The 23,371-nt window shown below is 35.4% G+C and overlaps 1 protein-coding gene across 2 annotated transcripts in view; it reads right to left on the minus strand.

Moving 5' to 3' along the window:
• Nucleotides 1-23,371, minus strand: part of Gpm6a (glycoprotein M6A) — a 376,173-nt gene that overhangs the window by 138,814 nt on the left and 213,988 nt on the right. Inside the window, exon 1 of one of the 2 annotated variants that reach the window (XM_004657118.3) lies at nucleotides 14,725-15,302. The exons of the other annotated variant lie outside the window; for it this stretch is intronic. Coding sequence (XP_004657175.1) covers nucleotides 14,725-14,761 — 37 coding nt within the window. The 5' untranslated portion in view covers nucleotides 14,762-15,302. Of the gene's footprint in view, nucleotides 1-14,724; nucleotides 15,303-23,371 lie in introns of those variants that run through there. 2 annotated transcript variants of the gene reach the window in all.

Here is a 23,371-nt window from a genome sequence, read left to right on the forward strand (position 1 = left end):
GATACTTCACCAAAATATATTTCATTTGTTTTTGGTCAAAACACATGAAATTATTTAATATTTGACAAAGAGAACTATCAAATTATGAAAATATCATCCACTGTCCACTTCTAAGACAGGCACTGGGTTAATACACATTCACGTTCTCTTCTTACTTTAAGAACTATGCTGGGGAATTTAAGTTAGTTGAAGAATAGTTGTGGAAACTAAAAGAATTAAAATTAAAAGAATTAGTGTAAGAGTAAACAGTAAGCCTACAGAATTGGAGAAAATATTTACCAGCTACAACACAGACCAAAATCTTGATATTTAGAACACACACACACACACACACACCTATATATACATATATATCTGCAAAAGTTGAACACTACAGAAAATCTTCCAAGCAATAAATGAGCTAATAAACAGGTAGTTCTCAAAAGAAGAAACACAAATCGTGGAATTTAAAAAAAAAAATGGTCAACATCCCTTGCCATCAAGGAAATGCAAAATAAAACTGCTTTGAGTTTCCATATCACTCCAGTCTGAATGACTCTAATCATGAACACAAACCATAACCCATCACTTTTGGAGGGAGTGTGAATTGGTTTAGCCATTATGGAAGGTGCTGTTGAGCTTTCTCAAAAAAAGCTCAATTGAAACAACCATATAACCCAGCCACCCTACTTCTGGGCATGTATCTAAAGAATTCTATATTTTACAACTGAGATACTTGTGCATGCATACTCATTACTCTTTTACTAACAATGGAATCAATCTCAATGTCCATCAACTGATGAATGGATAACGAAAATGTGGTACATATACACAATGACATTTTGTTCAGGAAAATAAAATGACTGTGCTGCAGTCAGGTTTGCATTGATAGCAGAAAAGAGTGGACCAACAGCAGCTTGTGGGAAAAAAAAAAAAAAAAAAGTTTATTTTGCCTTACAGACTAGGGAAAGCTCCATGATGGTAGGGGAAAATGATGACATGAGCAGAGGCTGGACATCACCTCCTGAGCAACACCAGATGGACAATAGCAACAGAAAAGTGTGCCTAAAACTGGAAAGAGGAAGCTATCTATAACACCCATAAGCCTGCCTCCAACAATACATTATATCCTGGAGGCTTTAATTCCCAAATTGTCATCAACTGGGTACCTAGCATTCATGCCACTTAAGTTTATGGGGGATATCTGAATCAAACCACCACATTCTTCCCCTGGGCCCCATAAACTGATAACCATACATGATGTAAAATACAACGCATTCAGTCCAATTTCAAAAGTCATTATTATTTTTATTAATCCCAATCATGTTCAAACAACCAAGATCTTTTAATTGAGCCACAATAACAAAAAATAAAAAATAAACCCAAAAGCCATAATAGCACAGAATATATATTCACACTGCAAAAGATGACATTGGGCATAGCAAAGAAATATTCAAACATTATAAGGTTTAAACAGGAGAAACATCAAACTCTGTAGCTCCAAGTCCAACAGACCTCGTTAATGACAAGTCTCCAAATCTGACAATTCTAACCAGTGACAAGTCTCTGGAGTTCTAGTTCCACCCATCCAGCTTGATTACTCTCAGGCCCAGTAAACTTCATCCAGTGCCAGCAGCTGTCCTTGGCAGCAATCCCATAGTCCTGGCATCTCCACTGGGTCTCCATTGCAACCCATGGTTCATCCTTATGGCTTGGGTTTCACAATTCAACAAGCCTGCTTCATACTTCCCATAGCCATTTCCAAAATACAAAACCATGTTGCAAAATTAATGAACCTCTTTTTCTACATTTGTTATACTCCATAATACCAGGTGAGCTGCCAATTATCTAATCCAAGGAGGGAATAAAGCAGACTTTGAAGAACAGGACATTCCTTCAGCATTTAGAGCCCTTCAAAAGACTGCATTCTTCCTGTTGTCTCAATGCACATCAGCTGGTCCAAACTCAGTGGTTGTAATCTCTTAAGCATTTGCAGCTGAATGGGTAGAAATTTTAGCTAAGAGATTTCATTTCTATGCCATACCCCTCTGATCACACCAGTTCATTTCTACGCAATGCAACCCTGTATAAGTTTTCAGGACACAGGTATAACAACAAGCCTCTCACACAAACTGATTCTAGCCCAGTCTCACCTTCATCAGCCAAACCCCATAATCTTTCATTCTTACTACGCTCAAGTTTTTCAATTCAAACAAGCAGTCCATTAAACTGTACTTAAGGGCTGCAAGGCATCTCTTAGGCCAAGATTTCAACTTCTTCCACATTTGTCCAGCAAAGCAGTTCCAAAAGGCCAAAGCTAGAGAACCATGTTTCTAGCAGCAATGACCCGCTTCTGGTACCAATATTACTGTTGAAGTCAGGTTCACATTACTGGCAGAAAGTGCCTGACCAAGAGCATCTTGTGGGAGGAAAAAATGTTTACTTTGGCATACAGACTTGAAGGGAAGGTCCATGGTGACAGGGGAAAACAATAACATGTGCAGAGTGTGGACATTCCTCCTGGCCAACATCAAATGGACCAGAGCAACAGAAGAGCATGCCAAACACTGACAAGAGTAAGCTGGCTATTACACCCATAAGCCTGGCCACAACAATATACTGCCTCCAGTAAATTCCCAAATTGCTATCAGCTGGGGACCTAGCATTCAAGACACCTATATTTATGGTGGATACCTGAATCAAACCACCACAAGGTGGAATTGGAAGACACTATGTTGTGAGGTATCCCAGCCCTCCCCCCTCAAAAAACATTGCCTGTTTTCTCATATAGGCAGATTCAAATGTTTAATGTTTATAGATAAAAGGGGATATGAGAGTACATATAAAGCTATTAAGCAGATAGGAGAACACAAGAGTGAACCTAGGAATGGTTAGAAAGGTTAAGTGAGAGCAAAATGACAAGTGTGACAGGAAAGTAGAAAGAAGGCTATCCTAGGGAGAAGCCACAAGGTAGTAAGCAAGGGATACTGGGGAGCAGGAAGGTATGAAGAGAAACAACAAAAGCAAAGTTTGTCTAAACAGTGCCATAATATAAACTATTTTTTGCCTGCTAATAAATAAACAAATAATGAAATAAAGTAAAAGCATATAAGGTACATATATAGTAGTGGTGTCTATATGTAAGTATATATGTGTGTGTGTGTGTGTGTGTGTGTGTGTGTGTGTGTGTGTGTGTAAACAAATATTTGGTTTGGGGTAATGAAGTAGAACAGATACTTTTAGAAGATTGGAATTTGCCAACCAAATTGAGTGTTTCCCAGAATAAAAACCATAATGCAACTCTTTTAACAAGTACATAATTTAACTGTACTTTTGGAATTCTTTTCTTGATTCAGTTACTTATAATCTTTTAACACAGATGGAATTATATAATTAATACTATAGAAATATTCCCAATTTTTGTTTATATAACATGAACTCACCAATAAGGGAAAGTTATAGTGGATATAGATTTCTAAGCAGCCAAGCAGTAAAATTGTGAATCCAATAACTATGATTTGTGGTAGATGTCTAAGTTTTAATGCTGTTATTACAAAGCAATATTGTGAGTGATTTTACAAAATTGAAATATGAACATCTCAGAGGGGAAGGAGATACGATGGAGAGTGGAGTTGTGAAGGGGTCAGTGAAGGTGAGGGAAATATCATAGTTTATTGTCTATAATTATGGGAGTCACCAATAATAAAATATAAAAATTATTTTATCCAGGCATGGTGGCACATACCTTTAATCCTGGCACTCGGGAGGCAGAGGTAGGAGGACTGCCATGAGTTTAAGGCCACCTTGAGACTACAGAGCGATTTCCAGGTCAGTATGAGCTAAAGTGAGACCCTACCTCAAAAAGCAAAAATAAATAAATAAATAAATAAATAAAATTAATTTGTTGAAAGTCAAACAGAAAATAAAATTAAATAAAAATTAGAAAAAACATACTAAAAATAATTATGTAACATATATCAGTATTTCCCTTAAACAGCTCAATTGCTTGACTTAGTGTATGATAATTGTATGTATGCAGGTTTATTTTACATAATATGAATGCAACTTAATTTTCCTAGATTGAAGTAATCTATATTAAAGGAAGGACACTCCAGCTTCTTACCAGTTTCTGTGTTTCCTTTTGTCAATAACATCGACTTTATCTTCCTTTTTCATCCTCATTTCCTTCCTCCTCATTCTTTTCTTTCTCCTGTTTTCCATTATTATATCATCGTCAAACATAAATGGGACTTTAGTTACTTTGTGTGTTACATTTATACATAAAATAAAATCTTTACCCTTCAGATATTTGTATGTTGAATAGGGAGATGGAATATAACATTTATACATAAAAAGATACATAATGAAGTGTTTTCTGCCTTAAATAAACATTTAGGAAAAAATAACTGTGAAAATAACAAAAAAGGAAGGTATTAGGCCTTTTTGATTGTCAGTTCTGATTTTCTGTCCAGGAAAGTTGTTTAGTTATTTATAAAGCAGTCACACTGAGAGGAAAGACAGCATGGATAACTATTCTGTGTTTACTAAACTTCTATTATAACCAGATATTACATAAATTCTACAAACTCACTACTAAATCTGACAGATTAATCCTGCCAAAACACAAGGATATAAAACTGAGAACTAATTCTGGGTGAGATTCTCAAAACTAGGATTAAATAATACTGAATAAATTATATAGAAAGCAAGTTAAGCAGAAGAATGACAATTTTTATAAAAATTGTAGGTTCTGGGGAGTCATAAGTTAATTGGCCACATATAATAAAATTTTCTGGAATTTCTACATGTTTATAGCTCATGGAAAGAATGTGAATCAGTGACAATTTTCTACTGTGGGTCATGAAAAGATGTTTTAGAAATACAAAATTTTGCTATTCCATGAATCCTCTTCAAAGTCCATATTTTATTCAAAAATGATGAATTTGTTTTAAATGATGAAAAGATAGAATCAAATCTCTGAAAAATTGTAATCCATGATTCCCAAAGTTTGAATTTTCTTTTTTTTTCCCACCAGTTAAGGCACTTGTCTAAAAAGTCCTTTTTTTCCCATTTTTTAAAATATCATTGTTATAGGAAGAAAAATTTTCTAACTAGAAAAGTTGAGGAAATCATAATCTTTCTCAGAAATGAAATAGTGAAGTATTTTATTCCTTAAGTTTTAATTCTATCATTCCCTGTGGATATTCATAGAAGGTCTTCTCCCAGTTCTCTGTAGAGGAGGAGAAGTAAATAATATAGTCTATGTTCCTAGCATTATTCTCAGGAACTAATTTCATCATATTCCTCTTTTGTGCAAGTAAGTATTACCAAAAAACCCATTCATATCTTACATGTTAGGAATTTAGTACAGAAACATTAAAAAATTTATATAGTGTGCCCAAATTTCTTTCTTCATTTTGGAAATGAATCTGGTTCTAACAGTATTTAGTTCAGCATTGGCTATGTTGACATCTCAAATTCTACAGGAACATACATCATTTAAAGCCAGAAGCTATTTTTCCTTTCATTCTCTATACTCATGTTTGCTCATTGTATAATCTAATTCCTTAGTGAATCCATAAACAGTTGACAACAAGTGACTGATTTATTTCTGGCAATAAATTAAACATCCTTCTCACAATGTAAGTGAAACAAGTCAGGTGTCATCTATCTGTCTTTATTTTCACACAACAAAAAGAAAAGCATTATTACTTACAGGTTAAGAATATCTAAGACCATTGTCATATCTCAAATAGAGAGCACATGGAAAACTTGATTAATTTTATATATTAGTAATCCACAGCTATGGCACCTGTTAGTATGGATGTCGTCCAAAGTGATTTTTGTAAATAAGCTGGGCAATTTACCTTGTATGTGTAAAAAAGTACTGTCAAACATTTAGGACAGGAGTACAGTGTGTGTGTGTGTGTGTGTGTGTGTGTGTGTGTGTGTGTGTGTGTTGTGTTGTGTTGTGTTGTGTTGTGTTGTGTTTACATGCACAGACAGGGAAGACGTAGAGAAATGGAGGCCCAAATTGTCACTCTAGAAGTCATATTCTTCATCCTATGAATCCCATGAGCTATTGTATTCTGACGAATTAAATAATAATCAATTTCTTAAAACCACCATTGGAGTTATATTATCAATAATTCAGTTTCCCACAGTATATTTCTTATATAATCAATCTCCTTAAATATTTTAAAGTTTTAAGTCAAAGAACTGTGTGAAGTAATATTAGTCACTTTCATTTAAAAAGTGAGTGTACACTTTAGTGAAAATTTATATTTTTAAGATTACTTTTATTAATATTTTATTTATTTACTAGAAAGAGAGAGAGAGAGAGGAGTCTGGACAGATGGCTTAGTCATTGAGGTGCTTGCCTGCAAAGCCTAAGGACTCAGGTTCTACTCTGCTGGTCCCATGAAAGCCAGATGCACAATGTGACATAAGCATGCAAGGTCACACATGTGCACAAGGTGGTACAAGCATCTGGAGTTCAATTGCAGTGGCTAAAGGCCCTGGTGTGACAATTTCTTCTCTCTCTCTCCCTGTCTTTCTCTCTCTCTCATAAAAACAAGGCCAGTATGTTAGGCTTGCCTCAAAATAAAAGAAAAGAGAGACCTGGAGAGATGGCCTATCAGTTATGGTGCTTGCCTGTTAAGCCTAAGGACCCAGGTTTTTCCCCAGGACCCACATAATCCAGATGCACAAGGTGGCACATGCATCTACAGTTCGTTTGCAGTGGTTGGAGGCCCTAGTGTGCCCATTCTCTCAATCTCTCTCTCTTCCCATCCCCTCCAATCAATTAACCAATAAATAAAATATCTTATACAAAGAGAGAATGAGAGGCAGATGGAGAATGGGCATCCAAGGGCCTCTAGCCACTGAAAATGAACTCTAGATGCATGTGCCCCTTTGTACATCTGGCTTATGTGAGTAAGGGGAGAAGAACCTGGGTCCTTAGGCTTCTCAGGCAAGAGCCTTAATGAACTTTTATAAATATCTGTACATATTTCCCTTAGAAGAAATTGAAAACATGTTAATAAGCATTTTGGTTCTCAAGGTAAATGGTGGCATAGTTATTAAAAACATAATTTGGGCTGGAGAGATAGCTTAATGGTTAAGGGAAATGCCTGCAAAAGCTAATGACCTTGGGTTTAATTCTCCAGCATAAGCCAGATGCACAAAGTGGCACACACATGTCAAGTTTGTTTTCAGTGGCTGAAGACCCTGGTGTGCCCATTCTCTCTCTCTGTCTCTCTCTGTGTGTCTCTCTCTCTCTCCCTCTTCTCTCTCTCTCTTTCTCTCTCTCTCTCTCTCTCTCTCTCTCTCTCTCTGTGCATGTTTGGAAATAATTTAAATAATTTTTAAAAAGTCATAATTTGATGTAAAAAATTCTACATCTCAAAAAATTTTATCTAAATTAAAGTAGCTACAATAACTCTAGTGATGGTCAAGTTGTGAAAATATCTATTAAAGTAAAAAGAGACTAAGTTCCCCCATTAATAGGTGTCTTGGAACTATACAGCAAGGGATAAAAGTAACTTCTTAGACGCAGAAGGACACTGCAGGTTACACCTCTTAAACTCTAGTAAAAATAGTTGTCAAATTATACAACAGGTTTTTCTATATGTTTCATAAGACATGCATTTCTTTCTTTTTTTTTTTTTTTGAGGTAGGGTCACACTCTAGCACAGGCTGACCTGCCATTAATTATGTAGTCTCAGGGTGGCCTCGAACGCATGGTGATCCTCCTGCCTCTGCCTCCTGAGTGCTGGATTAAAGGCGTGCCCACCACGCCTGGGAGGACTCGCATTTCTATCATTGAATTTAGTCTTGTTATCCCAATTCTAAGGTGGCAGCTGAGAAGATGATGTGTGATAATATATGTTGAGAGGAAGCTTATCTACTATGTGAACAAAACTGTTTCCCTTTCTACATGTCTGCAAGTAGTTAACATCTAAGATACAAAAGAGGTAGTGGTTAATTTTAATATTTCAATAGTTGCTCAGAGTTCTTTGATGCTGTTTTTATTATTTTCCTAGCCAGTGGACAATAAATTTTATGAGCATATTACTAAAGATTCTCATTCTACTGCAGAGCAGAAACTTTATTCCATAATCTATTCTGATTTCTTTACCATAGTTTATTTTTAGTAAATTTAATATGTAATTTTTAAATTAAAAAAATCAAGGAGGGAAAAAATTCAGAATCATCAAGAATGTGATAGAGTTAAGTTGAAATTTAAGTATATGTTAGTGCCACTCTCTAGGGTAAACTTGGGAAATTTCTCAATGTCTACTTTGCACGGCACCCCTCAAAAGATCTGCATACTTGTTTCACTTAGAGAACTTTTTATGACGAGTACAGATTCTTTCAAATTTGCTAGGACATAAGCAGTAGTTATTATAAAAAATATGTAGAAAAATAAGGGAGCATGCTAAGAATTATCTTTCTCCAATTCTCAATAGAAGAACTAAATTGGCTCAGTTTATCTTTTTTGAGAAAAAGCACAATTTACAGATTGTAGTTTTCTGGTCTTCCTAAAATGTGGTCACCTTTTAGAAAGCTATAAGTGGCCAAAAAGCCAGAATCAGTGATAAAGCATATTTGTTCAGTGGAAGTGTGTGGTTGAAGCAATCACTTAGAAGGGAATGTGGCAGACAGACAATTATTGATACCCAGTGCAGGGAGTGTGGTTTAAAGCCCAGATGCTGGCCTTGGTCTGATTGTATTGAATCTAACTTTATGACTCACTATTCTATTGTGTAACTTTGGTCTCGTTAATTAACCTATTTGATTTTTAGCTTCCTAAATATAAGTACCAATTAATGTTACTGTGAAGAATCTATGAGGTAATTTATGTTAAGACCTTAGTTATGCTAGTGCTTGCTGCTCAAATCACTGGGCAATTAGGGTCACTAACATTCTTTCACATGATAAAGCTAACACTGCCTTACTTTTCATTTATTTTAGTTGTACCTCTTCATCAGGGCTGATGGGAGGTCATCTTTCAATACATGACATATTAGCCTATATATGACATGTGATTTTTATGTGTGGACTTTTCTAGTAATATATAATATGTGCATGTATAATACAAAATATAACTGCGGGCTCACCTGTCTCTTAATTAGAATATAGTATTCTTTTATATATATATATATTTTTAATTGAGACAGATAGGAAGAGAAAGAAAAGAAGAGAGAGTATGGACGTACTGGGTCTCTAGCCACTGCAAATGAACTGCAGATGCATGTGCCATCTTGTGTATCTGGCCTACATGGGACCTGAAGAATCAAACCTGGGCCTTTAGCCTTAACAGGTACATGCCTTAACTGCTAAGCCATCTCTTCAGCCCAGAATATATTATTGTTAATTATGAGACAGAGACATCAACAATGAGAGTAAACCAAAAGGAACATAAACCTGGTCACTGTCCTTTCATGTTGATTTTCGTACTGGTTATAAGAAGTTAAGGACATGACATATTAGTGTTGGTGTAGGATATAGAATAAATAATGACCACTGAAAAGTGGCAAGATGATTGTTATTGCAATGATGAAACTGGACTGGATCATAATGAATATGATCTTTTATTTCTGCTAGTTACTCATTTCTTGGTGGCAACAGAAGACTGTTGCTACAAAGAAGGTAGTTTTAGGCTTTGGTGTTAAAGCTGATGTCTGATGGATTCTGGGGTAGCTTGAAAGTTGATAGCAGAGTCTCAGGGGGTACAGGTTTATTATACTAGAAAAACGTGGTGAATAATACCATGGCTGTTTTTATTTTTGTACTCATTACTTCCTTTACTCATTGTTTCTCTAGACTTTCTTTGTAAATCCCTCCTGATTCAGTAATGCCTTCACTAAAATTAATTGCTAAGTAACAGCCATCCATTTGGATACCTAAATGTGTCTCCATTAATTCACCAATTGTTAGAAATCCTTAAATTACTTACATGTTTTCCTATAGGATTTGTCAAAATGCCCCAGGCTTATGTATATTTTTACAAATAATAAACATACACAGGAGCCCCTCTTACATACAGGGTATATGTTCCAATACCATCAGTGTATACCTGATATCATGGATAGTACTGAGCTTTCTATATTCTATTTTTTCTATGTATATGTACTTAATACAATATTTATAAACACTGTGAGATATAAGAAATCAGCTAATAATAAAACAGAAAATTATAACACTATACCATAATAAAAGTTTTATGTATTATTTATTTTATTTATTTTTATTTGAGAGAGAGAAAAAAAAGAGGCAGAGAGAAACAGACAGAGAGAATGGATGTGCTAAAGCCTTCAGCTTTCAAAAGAACTCCAGACATATGGGCCTTCTTGTGTGCATGTGCAACATTACACACTTATGTTACTGCTGGCTTACCTGGGGCCTAGAGATTCAAACATGAGTTCTTAGGCTTTGCAGGCAAGCGCCTTAACTGCTAAGAAGCTAAGTTACTCTACAGTCCCTGTGAGTGATTTTTATGACTGCTATCTTCTCTCAAGATACCTTAGAGATCTATACTCACCCTTTTTGTGGTGATGTGAACTGATGCATTTCCTATGTAAGAAGATGAAATGAGGTAGATGAATCAGAACTTATCTTGTACCATGGCCTAGACATTTTCACTGTGATAGTCCACAACAAAACTAGCACAGATTTCTTTGGGCTTTCTTCACAGATTAATGTGTTGATTATTCATTCTTACCATCAATCTTATCAGCATCAATAAGAGCTGAGAACCTTTACATCTCACTTTAGCAAAGCCCTTTACAGATTCTCTTTGGCATATCAAAATTCCTAGCATGACTACATTTGTGTTTTGAGACCAATATCAAGTAAAATGAGGGTTATTTGAACATAAGCACTATAATAATGTGACAATCAATAGCTGATGGTTAATAACGGTAAGTTAATCAAGATGACTAAGAGATTAATAAGTAGGTGGTAGTATCTACAGCATGGATATGCTGGAAAAAGGGAGACTCATATCCTAGACAGAATAGAGTTGGATGACATAAATCACTCTCAACTTATAACTTAAAACTTATCAGTTGTTTATTTGTAGTTTTCCACTTAGTGTTTTCAAACGACAGGAGCTCCAGTGCTATGACTTGTTAGCCCCTGGTACTTATAGCCCAGATTGCATTTGACTATGAGTAACAGAAATTACAGAAAATATACTTGTGTTTGAGGGGGATTTATAAAGTGTCATAAATGTATTTTCACAACATTCAGATTCCCAAATTGTTGCTGTGACTTGGCCATGATATAGCTTGCCTTTTGATGACAATGCAATGGCCATATCTGAAGGTCAAGTTCAAAACACCCTATCCTAATTTCCCTTTTATTAGTAGAACACTAGTGCTTTGATTAAGCACAAGATAAGACATTGGCTTTTACTTAGAAGTCATGTTTTACAAATGCAACATGTTTTTGTTAAAATGTTATAATGTTTTCGATGCAAGGAAATACTTACCTTTGGTGAGTATATATAGAAATATAGAATAGATAGAGAGAACAACAGATTGATGACTCCCTTTGAGCTACCCATCAAAAGCATGGACTGACTGAAGTGACTGCCTGGTTAATTCACTAAATCTTTTAAATTATTCACCCTCATGCTCTGAATATGTATAGTTAAATCACACCAAAATGTAGGGCTGATTTTAAGTACCCTTACAGATTTTAAGTAACCATATGCCATTAAAAAAAATAAAGAAGAAAGAAAACAGGGTGAGAAAGGACACTGTGCTTTTTTCCTTGAAAGTACAGGGATCAGTAAGTCTATCCACCTCAACTCTTGAAACTTTTCTGGTGATTTTATCTGCCTGTCAGACAGCTCCTCCAATGACAAGTGATAAAGGTAAAGGGGTCTTAATATAAAGAAAATCATTTACTGTTGAAGATCTTTCATGTCCTTAAGTAGCCAATATGTTTATTGAAATCACTGAGTTCCATTTTATACTCTAATTTATTTTAAAGGGTAAAATGTTAAGGCCAGATGTGGAGGTAAATGCTATAATCCCAGTACTTTGGAGGCCAAAGTTGAAGGATTCCTGTGAGTTAAGAGGCCACCCTGAGACTACATAATGAATTCAAGGTCAGCTTTGGCTGGAATGAGACCCTACCTCAAAAATAAATAGATAAGTAAATAAAAGGTAAGATGCATAAATATCAGCATAAATTTAAAACCTTCTGATTTGTATCAAGGATAAATAGCTGCTCCTTTCACCCCCATGAGAAGGATTTTCAGTTTAACTTGAGGAAAAACATCACAAACCATTACATCACTTTTCTGAGTTTCTACATCTGTGAAACGTTGCTCAAACTCAACCTGTTAGCACAGTCCTTGACTTAATTCCAGGCTTCACTTAGTGCAACACATACCATTTAGCTACTTAAAATAATCAATTTATCTTTCCTTTAAACAAAGTCAAGAAGTAATATAATTAAGTACAATGAGAGACATTCAATTATAAGATGAATTAAAAACATCTTTCAAATGGAAGAGAACTCTGATATCTTAATTACTATTGAAGAAAATCCTATGCCATTTAAGAAAAACAGGGTGAGAAAGGACACTGTGCTGTTTTCCTTGAAAGCAGAGGGATCCGTAAGTCTATCCACCTCAACTCTTGAAACATTTTTGGTGATTTTATCTGCCTGTCAGACAGCTCCTCCAATGACAATTAAAAACAATTTTGACAATTCCCACTCCCCCACACATGAAAAGACTTTATATTCAAATGTAAATTTCTAATATCAAACTTATTGAAAAATGTCATGATTGTTGAGACAATAGATAATTGGATATGAAGAGAATGAATATTTTCCTGAATCAGAATAAAAATAACCCCTTTTACTTATTTACCATAGACCTTTTACTTATAACCCTTATGTACTCATAAACCACTATATAAATTTTCTGATTTAACATTGTCTCCACCCACTGTCCCTGATTTATCTATGCACTGTTATTAATGAGAAAACCACTGTGACAGGCTTTTCCACTTTAGAGCAAGACTGCCCCTACTGCTATGAAAGATTTCCAGTGTTATGTGTGTGGGGGGGGAAACATCAAAACATAATTACATCATTTTTCTTGCTTCTGCCTCTACCAAAAGCTTGCTCATACACATTCAACATGTTATCATACACCATGATTTAACTCAAGGTTTTATTTATTTTAATGATTATCATTTCTGTACTTAAAATGATTAACTTTTCCTCTCTTTAAACAATTTTTATTATTCAAGAATAAATGTTAGTACATACCATAAAAGACATTAAAATAAGATATATTATTCATAAAATAGTGTACTGAGATGCTTTGTGAGGTCCAAAAAATACTGAGAAAAATCTCCTTTTAAAATCTCTAATGAACCCTTACATTACCTGTTCATATTACAAAGGTACTTGAGTTTTATTTTAATTGAAAAAAATCACAACTCTGTAGATTCTTGAATTTCACTTCCAGTGTGTCATTAACAATGGCTAAAATTTAGATATCAGCTTTTATCTTTCTCTATTGCTTAAATAAAACCTTTATATATGTAATATCAATTGTTTTTCTTGTTACAGATAAATCAGTCCATATTTATCATATATACCTGAAAGCATATGCTTCCATGTCTGCATATATTAAGAGAAGAGATTCCAGACTATTTGAATACAATAAAATATGAAAAATAACTACTGTACTTCCAAGCTAACTGGGTTAGTATAAAAAAAAATCACACTTTTTCAAAACAATGCATTTACATACATTTAAAAAATTAAATTTAAGAGCTAAATCTTTTTCAGTCTTACTCTTAAGTGTTTCCTATATGTAGTATTATGTAGTGTTACTCTTTCAATCTTAAGGAGACAAGAGTGTCTCCTCCAACATTACATAAGGCTATGAACAGACATGAGAGGAAAGGATGCCTCTACTGGGGTGAGAGCAAATTCCCTCTGAAGCTACCACTTGCCATAAAAAAAAAAACAAAAACAACTAAAGCTGTTTGAATCATTTAAAATGGGCAGTATTTATCCAATTTTAATACAAAATAGCAATTTCATCTAAACTCATTTAGCCAGCTATGGTTACAAAGATTAAAAAATGTGTACAAATTTTTCTTTAGCATTTGTTACCCAGAAGTTAATTATGGGCAGGCATATAGAAAGGAAAACCTAATGGCATTAAATACACTGAAAAACCCACGTACTTTTGCTCCCTTTATATCAAAACTACATTTCATCCACCAAAATGAAAAAATAATTGAATGCGTATCATGAAGATCATATAAAGTGCTCCTGCCCTTTGTTCGATCAAATGGCCACGTAAAGGTATTGATAATGGTTACATCATCAGATTTCTAACAGCAACTTGCATCAAATCCTGTGTTTGTGGCTCAAACCAGGAAATTCTGAACACAGCTCAACAACCATGAAAAAATGAAATAAATGAAGGTAACAAAGACTGTTTCAAGGAATACTTCACAGCATATCTACAACATGGTCATCAGTAATATCTACTGTACCTTTGGATATATATATCTGAAAAATTTGCAAATGATAACATTCTTGCCAGACATCACTGCAAGTAAGGAACAGACTAAAGAAAAGGGGAAAATGCCTCCCAAGAGAGAAACATTCATTAGCTTCTCTGGCAAGTGTCTAAAGCAAACAAGGAAACTGCAAAATAATTACTCAGTTACAAATAAACCCTTTTTAGCACAGTACCTTTCTGTGTCTGCCCCTCTTCCATATTCTCTTCCATGGCTACCTTTCTTCAGTAGAATCTGGTGCACGGAATTAATCAAAAGCTCAATTAGATGTTGAGGAAAAAAAAAAAACGTGGTGGGTCTTCCCCCCCTCTGAGGCTCGAACAGCAGTGGCTTGGGCAAGTCCTCAGAGCTCAGCGAAGGCTCCCTTGCGCCTCTTGTTTGCTTAGAGGCTGGCTGTCAAGTGTAATTTCATTCAAATTACTCTTCCGTGAAGATTATCAATTTTTCTTCTCAGAGCTGCCCATTGTGTGCCACAGTAAGCAGGTATTTAAACAAACAGCCTGACAATTTTTTGGGGGGAAAGTGTTCCAAATTCCAGGAGCAGAGACATTAGGATCCAGGAGCCTTACTTTGCATTTAAAATGGGGAAATAGAAATTGAAGTTTGTGTTGAAATCTAGGCTTTAAATTGGAAGCAGGCTGAGCTGTGAACAGATGGAGGGGTGTCCTCCTAACATGAAGCAGACCACCAACCCATAATTCCCCCCTTTGCTACCAGAGTGGGAAAGCCCAGATTCCCGTCGGTCCTTTATGCTGCTGCAGTTGCTTTTCGCCCAGTCAGAAGCATTGCAAAAATGCGTTTGCTTTTACTTCTTCACGAAGTGTCTAGTTAATTTGATTTAAAGGTGCTAAGAAGGGATGTAACTATACTATCACAGGGTGTATCTGTAAAAGGTTATTATTAAGAGACAACCTTGTAAACTCACATCTTTTAAATGCAAAAAAGAATAGAAGCATGGTTTACATGGAATTTAAGCCTGAGAGATGCATGCTTTAATAAGTGTTTTATTTCCTGCCGTATGACTTTACATGAAAGGAAGAAAAACATGGGGAAAAAAAAGGATCTGTAATGTATTTTATGATCTTAGCCCACAAAAGCTGCTAATCACAAACGACAATCTTTTGAAAAATAATTTTATGGGTCATTATTCGGAATGAGTAAGGTGACAAAAAGAAGGAAGGAATTCTAGGTAAGGAACAACAGTACAACAACTTGTAATGAAAATCTGTACTCTAATTTGAAATGCAAATCACAACTCTACCCTCTGGCAATAAATTAGCATTTGTACTCATCCTATTGAGTGACAAGACCCAATCAGAGTTTCAGTACTTCACAAGAGGTATAGCAAGAAAATAAACAGTACCTATCAAAGCAGTGGCAACTTTTACTAGAGTACGAAGAAAGAACCCTGCCTGTGTTCACCTCAAAATAAGCAAGCATATGGAAGTGCATTTTTTGTGTGCACATGTGTGCACTCACACACACACACACAGAGAGAGAGAGAGAGAGAGAGAGAGAGAGAGTTCTAACTCCTTGCCTTTAATGAAAAATAACTCATATCCTTACTATCCATAACATAAGTTGTTTGTGTCATGGGGACTATTTCACATACAGTTTTTGAAGAATGTCAGTAGCATATTTATTGTACATTATCCTCCTAATCACTACCAGGCAAACTATTTAGAGGAAAGGTAAATGGACAACATTCCACATTACCTTTCATAAATGAATCTCCAACTATAATCATTTATTACTTCTTTTTTCAAGTGAGTTTAACCCAAAAGTAACTATGATTTAAATCACCTTAAGCCTATCTCTCTGAATATATACCAGCCTACATTCAAGGAGTTCTGAGACAGCTACTTGCTCAGGAAAGATTGAGAGAAGGCAATCATAAGAGAAATCAAAAGAGCTAAATCATAGCAACTTCTCTGCTCCAACTCATCCTTAGGCTGTCATAACCTGGAATGCAGTCAGAACACAATAGAACATCTATCCACTGTTTATAAGCTTTATTCATTTTATACCACAAAATTCATTAGGGTAAGAAATTATTTACAGCAGTACCAGTACAAACAATACTGCCATTTTACACCTTTATAGCAATTTGCAATCGGTAAAACACATTTGCTTGTATTACCCTTGTAAGGAAAATGAGGAAAGCACTAGTTTTTCTACCACATGTTGGATGAAACTGACCATCATGGATTCCCAAGAATTTGGCTAGTAAATAATCAAGTAAATCTTAGAACCTGTATCAGTAGATTCCTTGAATAATGCTTCCTGTTTGCCACTGAGGTTGCCCACTGAAAATAGATGTAAAGTCTCAATAGCTAAGGAACCACATGCCTTGGTTGTAAGACATAAAGAAACCAAGCTGATGCTGAGATCCAAGTTCACTCTGTATAGGCTAGCTTTCTTCATGGGAAGAGGGGGGCTTACAAACAGCTGGGGAAGAAAAGTCACCAACAATCCTGTGGACCCTATGTCCTTCACAAGTAACATGCACAGTATGATGGGTCCATAGGGGAAAGAGTAGCAGGAGAGTTGTGAGAGTAACCAATTGCTCTCAAATTGAATGTGAGGCCTGCGCCACAGAAAGAAAATCATGTCTGGTACTGTGAATCTGGCACAAAAAAAAAAAATCTGTGCTAGGATTTTAGGTACTGTGTCAGCAGAAGGGGAGACAACCCAATACTGTGCATATGCTAATCCAATAGCATGTCAAACTGCTTTCTAAATATGTTTGTTCCCATAGATAATTCTTGCAGCCTTGAACATAAATCTTTCTTTATACTAAACATATAGGTAAATATGGAGATGCATAAACAGCATCATTACCAAATATAGGTGACTAGTTTTTACTCAGCTCTAAACATAACATCTAAACCACACCCTTCAAGGCTCAGAAAATCTTGAAGAAGAAATAGGGCCCAGAAAAAAATGTAAGAGCAGAAGGGTAGGAAGTAGGGCTGAGAAATGTTATCTTTTAGATATGACAAATCTGCTATGTTCATGAATGTACAGTAGATGTGGTTTCCTCCATATGATTGAGCTGATCTATATTTCATCATAGATGGGGGATTCCATGACACACCACACCTCTTGTAAAAAAAAAAAAAAAAAAAGAGAGAGTGGAGGGCTGGAGAGAGAACTTAACGGTTAAGGAGCTTGCCTGTGAAGCCTAAGGACCCATGTTTAACTTTACAGATCCCATGTAAGCCAGATGTACAAGGAGCTACAAGTGCAAGGTTGCATATGCACATTAGATGGCATACACATCTGGAGTTCTATTGCAGTGTCTGGAGGTCCTGGTGTTCCAATTCTCTCCCTCTCTTATAAAAAAAAAAAATGAGTGGAAACTGATGATTGCTGGAGGGGAGGAGTCATGTCATTTAGTGGTATAGCCACTGGAGGATTTCCCATTCTTCAGCAAGTATCCTCCCATCCATGATTGTGCAAGCAAACTTACTTTATACTAGTGGGTCAAAACCAAAATAAAAAAGGCACGGAAGTATGATGAGGAGATAATGGAAAAAATAAGGGATTTGATGATTAGGGAAGGGGGAAGAAATAGGTTAACTGGTAGGAGTGAGATCAGAATGCATTGTACATATATATATAACTAATAATAAATATTACATAGAAGCATAAGATAGACCTCAAACTGATGATATATGACACATGCTACTTAATAAGAAAGTGTACAAATGTGTCAAAATACATAAATCTAAAAGAAAATCAACCTCAGTCTCTAAACATTTTTTTTTCCAGCATAAGCAGAAAACAAAAGTGAAGAGAATTCAAGATGCAGAGAAACTATGAAAAGTATTCTTTAAGGGCTGGAGAGATGGCTTAGTCATTGAGGTGTTTGCCTGCAAAGCATAAGAACCCAGGTTAGATTCACCAGTACCCACATAAGCGAGATGCACAATGTAGACCATGCATCTGGAGTTTGTTTGCAGTGGATAGAGGCCCTAGCATGCTGTCTCTTTCTCTCTCTCTCTCTCTCTCTCTCTCTCTCTCTCTCTCTCTCTCTCTCTCCTTCTTCCTTTCTCTTTCTCTAATAAATAAAATAAAACATAAATGAAAAAGTATTCTTGGAGCAAAATAAATGAAAATGTGATTGTGATTTTATTTTTCTTTTTGGAAATAGCAACAGAATACCAAATGTGTGTAATCATCAACTTTTTGTCTAGGTATTTTTTTCCTACAAAAATATTGTTACTCTCCCAGTACCAGCATGGCAGCATGGGGCTATCACCCACAATGAGCTTTTGATCAGAGAAACCTACAAGGTTTTCTAAAAGAATGACAGAATTCTGTCAGAGTACTTGATGACCCACCAAAGGTTAGTGGTAAGACCCTATTGCTGAAGACACCATATGCAGCTGACAGGTAAAATGGAACAGCATGGCTGGAAGCCAGGAGAGAGTCAGTCCCCAGACAGTCAGCTTGTCTAGTGCCAGAAGGTGCTACATGGGTGACTGGGGGAAACAATCAATAACTGTCTAAGCAACTCATGGTCCAACCTACTTAGCAGCAAATAACCTGTTGTGATACCCACACAAGTGCAATAGTGGCACACATCCATGGTAGGAAACCAACTGCTCTTGATTTGGCTAACTGATCCCCTCAGTGGTACATGATCCATAGCTGAAGCTGGGAAACAAGTCAGAATCATATCCAAACATAAACCTTCTCTCCAATATCAAGCTACCATCAATCATGGGATACAAGAGGGCCTATACCTATTAAACTCTCTATTAAAAAAGTAAGGGCTATCTCAATTGTCCTGGTGCTAACTTACTCTCCATTGGAGAATCTGTTTCTCTTTTTCAGATAGATGCAGATCCTAAGGAGAGAGCCACCCCATCATACCTCCAAAGGGCCTCCGTTGAAAGTAAGGAAAATTGGTGAATCAAGCAAGGGTGCTGTTTTCCTGATGAACCAGATACCAGGACAAGGGTGAAGGAGACCAACACAGAGAAAAATCAAGCCTACCAAACCAGAGAGCCAGAGCCCTAGAGGCCCCCCAACACCTCATCACTGAAGCAGACCAAAAATAAACCCAACATGGCTCAGGAAAATTTTGCGGAAGAGGGGGCGGAAAGTATGTCAGAGCCACATGTTGGGTCATGATATGCAGAGACATTTATCATACCAATAACTGTGGGCTAACCCCACAATGCACAACTCATATACCTCAACAAGGAGGGGCCAATGGGGAGGGGGTAGGTCACGGATGAGCCTAATAATGGTACCAAACTGCCTGTACTTGCAGAATAGAAAACTAATAAATAAATAAATAAATAAAAAGAGAGAAAAAATGTATAGCCTTTAAATTTCCTGATTGTTTGTAAATTATTTGGATAACTTGATATTTGAGTAAAACCACAAGGAGTTAATTTAATAATCTTTAAAAATGATAACTTTCTAAGTTCATATTCTGTTACATAGCATTTAAGATACTTGTAGGGGCTCGAGAGATGGTTCAGTGGTTAAGGCATTTGCCTACAGAGCCTAAGATCTGAGTTTAATTCTCTAGTACCCATGTGGAACAAGATGCACAAAGTCACATATGTAGGCATCTGGAGCCCATTTGCAGCAGCTGGAAGCACTGGTGCGCCATTCTCTGTCTGTTCTCTCCCTCACTCTGCTTGTAAATAATAAATAAATGTAAAAAAATATATTTATATATAGTAAAATAAAAAAACAAAAGAAAAACAAAAGTATTGTTACTAAAACAAGAGCACCTTATACTGATTTTTTAAAACACGACCTTAAGTCCATGCTAGTGGACTCTTCCATGAATCGAAATAGATGTATACGTACTTTCCTGACATCAGTCACATGACAGCAAGCCATAACTTATTTTACTTTTGTGGTAAAATTGGGCTAAAATATATACAATTTACCATTTGTTTCCTCTGACTGAAAATCTGTATCCATTATGTTCAAGCCCCCATCTCCTCTTTCCCATTTTCAGCTGCCAGGTTAGGGTTAATTTTGCTGTCTTTATGGTTGTTTGTAAAGACATTGAACTCATTTGAAATTAAAATAATTTGAGTCTCCAAGTATGTAAAAACTAGTTAGAAAAGAAAACTGCCTGATATAGTAAACTGACTTGATGAATGCTAAATATACTACATGAACCTTAATAACTAGCAATGATGCTTCCTCTGTATTCTCATTCAAAACTGCAGGTTGTGAAAATGGCTTCTCTTATATTCTTTTTTTTTGTTTGTTTGTTTTTCAATGCAAGGTCTCACTCTAGTGCAGGCTGACCTGGAATTAGCTATGTAGTCTCAGGGTGGCCTCGAACTCATGGTGATCCTCCTACCTCTGCCTCCCGAGTGCTGGGATTAAAGGCGTGTGCCACCACGCCCAGCCAATATTCTTTCCATTGTAGTATACAGTATATTTGAACTCACTCTATAGGCATTTATTTAAAATAAACATATGCATTAATTCAATAGATAGTTAAAGATTGTTATCATAAATGTTAACTAATGTCATTCCTTCAAGCATTATATAAATATATTTTTAATATGGTTTACTTTTTCCTGAGTAAGGAAGCAGATACAACTCAGTCGATTTAAAAATCATTAATTGCAAATACCTCTGATTTTATTAATTCACAATAATTTAGAGATACCTCTCTATTTAACTTTTCCCTTATATTTATAGACAAACATCCTCTAACATCAAAGAAAAAATATATGCTTATATATTACATAGTTCATTAAAAAGATAATTAAAATCTAGTTATATATTAAATAACATATTTGTTATCCCAAACACAGTATCAAATAGAAAAGAAAAACAAAAAACCATAGGGGGTTTCCTGGTCCCTGAGTCAGAAAATCAAGAGTACATGGGAAAAATAATTATGTGACCTAATATAGTGTTTATAAGAGACATAAACAGTTTAAAAACTGTTTTTAGTCCTGACATGCTTCAAACACAGAAAATTATTTCAAGAATGAAATGTCATAATTTACAGTTTTTACTATATCATGACAAAGACACAGAATTATTTACTACCATAAGTTCTAAGTTGAAGACTGAGTTCTGTGAACTTTCATAAAAAAATTTTAAATTATCATTTATATAATTATACATACTGCTCAGTAGAATGTTTTAAAGATATTATTTTATAGAATAACATATAGATAGCATAGAATAGTCTTGCCATTCCTCAGAGTCATATAATCATTTAAAGATAGACAAAATATATCCTCAACAAAAGGAGTACTACTGGAGTATCACCATGTATGACTTAAAGATATGTTACAAAGCCATAATAATAACAATAGCATGATACTGGCATACACACACACAGAGAGAGAGAGAGAGAGAGAGGGAGGGAGGGAGAGAGAGATCAATGTGATAGTATAGAAGATCCAGGTTTAAGTTCTAGGAAGTACAGCTACCACCTGGCCTTTGACAAAGATATACACTGGAGAAAAGAAAGTATCTTCAACAATTAGTGCTGGAGAAATTAGATAGCCACATGTAGAAGAAAAGATTTAGTTTCATTTTTCACACACTACATAAAATTCAACTCTGATTGGATAAAGGATCTCAATATAAGGTGAGAAAATATTAAACAACTAAAATAAAAAATTTAAGGAAAACATGCCAAGGTGTAGGAATAAGAAAAAGACTTCCTGAATATGACCTCAGTAATCCAAGGAAATGGACTCAACAATTGGAATATCATGAAAACTAAAAAAAGCTATTGAATAGATAATCAAAACATAACAGAGTCAATTGACAAACTAAAGAATAAGAAAATAATCTTTACCAGCTATACATCCAATAGAGGTTTAATATCTACAATATGTAAAGAACTCAAAAGACTAAGCAATAAAAAGCAAGAAACACACTCAAAAATGGGGCAGGGAACTGAATGAGAGTTCTCAAAGTAAAAACACAAATGGCCAATATTAACATGTAAAAAGATGTTCAATATTAACATGTAAAAAATGTCTTTAGCTATCCATTTCACTCTATCCAGAATAGCTATCAAAAGAAAATGATTATAAATACTGGTGAGGGTGTGGGTAAAGAGGAATCCTCATCCACTGCTGGTGGGTAAACAATGTTTAGCCACCATTGAAATAATTACATAGAATCCTCAAAAATCTGAAAATAGATCTACCACTTGATCCAGCTATACCACCTCTGGGCATATATCATGAAGACTATACTATTTACTACAGAAATACTAGTTCATCTGTTATTGCTGAGCATGTTTCTGCTCTATTCTATTCTATAGCTAGGAATTGGATACAAGCCATATGCCTATCAACTGATGAATGTGGATAATGAAGATGTGGTACATATACGCAATAGAATTATAATCATCGATAAAGTGAAATAATGAAATTTACAGGAGAATGGATGGACTAAGTGAGGTAAAACAGGCTCAGAAACATAAACACCATATATAGTCTTCTATACTGGGTCCCTAACATGGAATAGCTTGATTTGTTTGAATGTTGTAATAAGCATCAATAACACTGGCAAGGAGCCACAATGAGTTTAATGGAAATGGAAATGCTTGACAGGAAAGTGGAAAGACAGAATACAGGGCTTGGATGGGTTGTATGGGGTGTCAAGAGTAAAGGAAGACAGGGGTGTTACACAATACGAATGACACAATGAATCAATACCACAGAATCCTTTCTCCTGCTCAGCTAATTGAAAGATATCACTCTTGATTTTGGGCAAAAGTCTTAGTGCTACATCAGACATACAACATATACATAAAACCAATAGACATAGGATATAACTTATCTGAAGAATGAATGTCA

The sequence above is a fragment of the Jaculus jaculus genome, chromosome 1 (assembly GCF_020740685.1).
Source record: "Jaculus jaculus isolate mJacJac1 chromosome 1, mJacJac1.mat.Y.cur, whole genome shotgun sequence".
NCBI classification, from domain to species: domain Eukaryota; kingdom Metazoa; phylum Chordata; class Mammalia; order Rodentia; family Dipodidae; genus Jaculus; species Jaculus jaculus.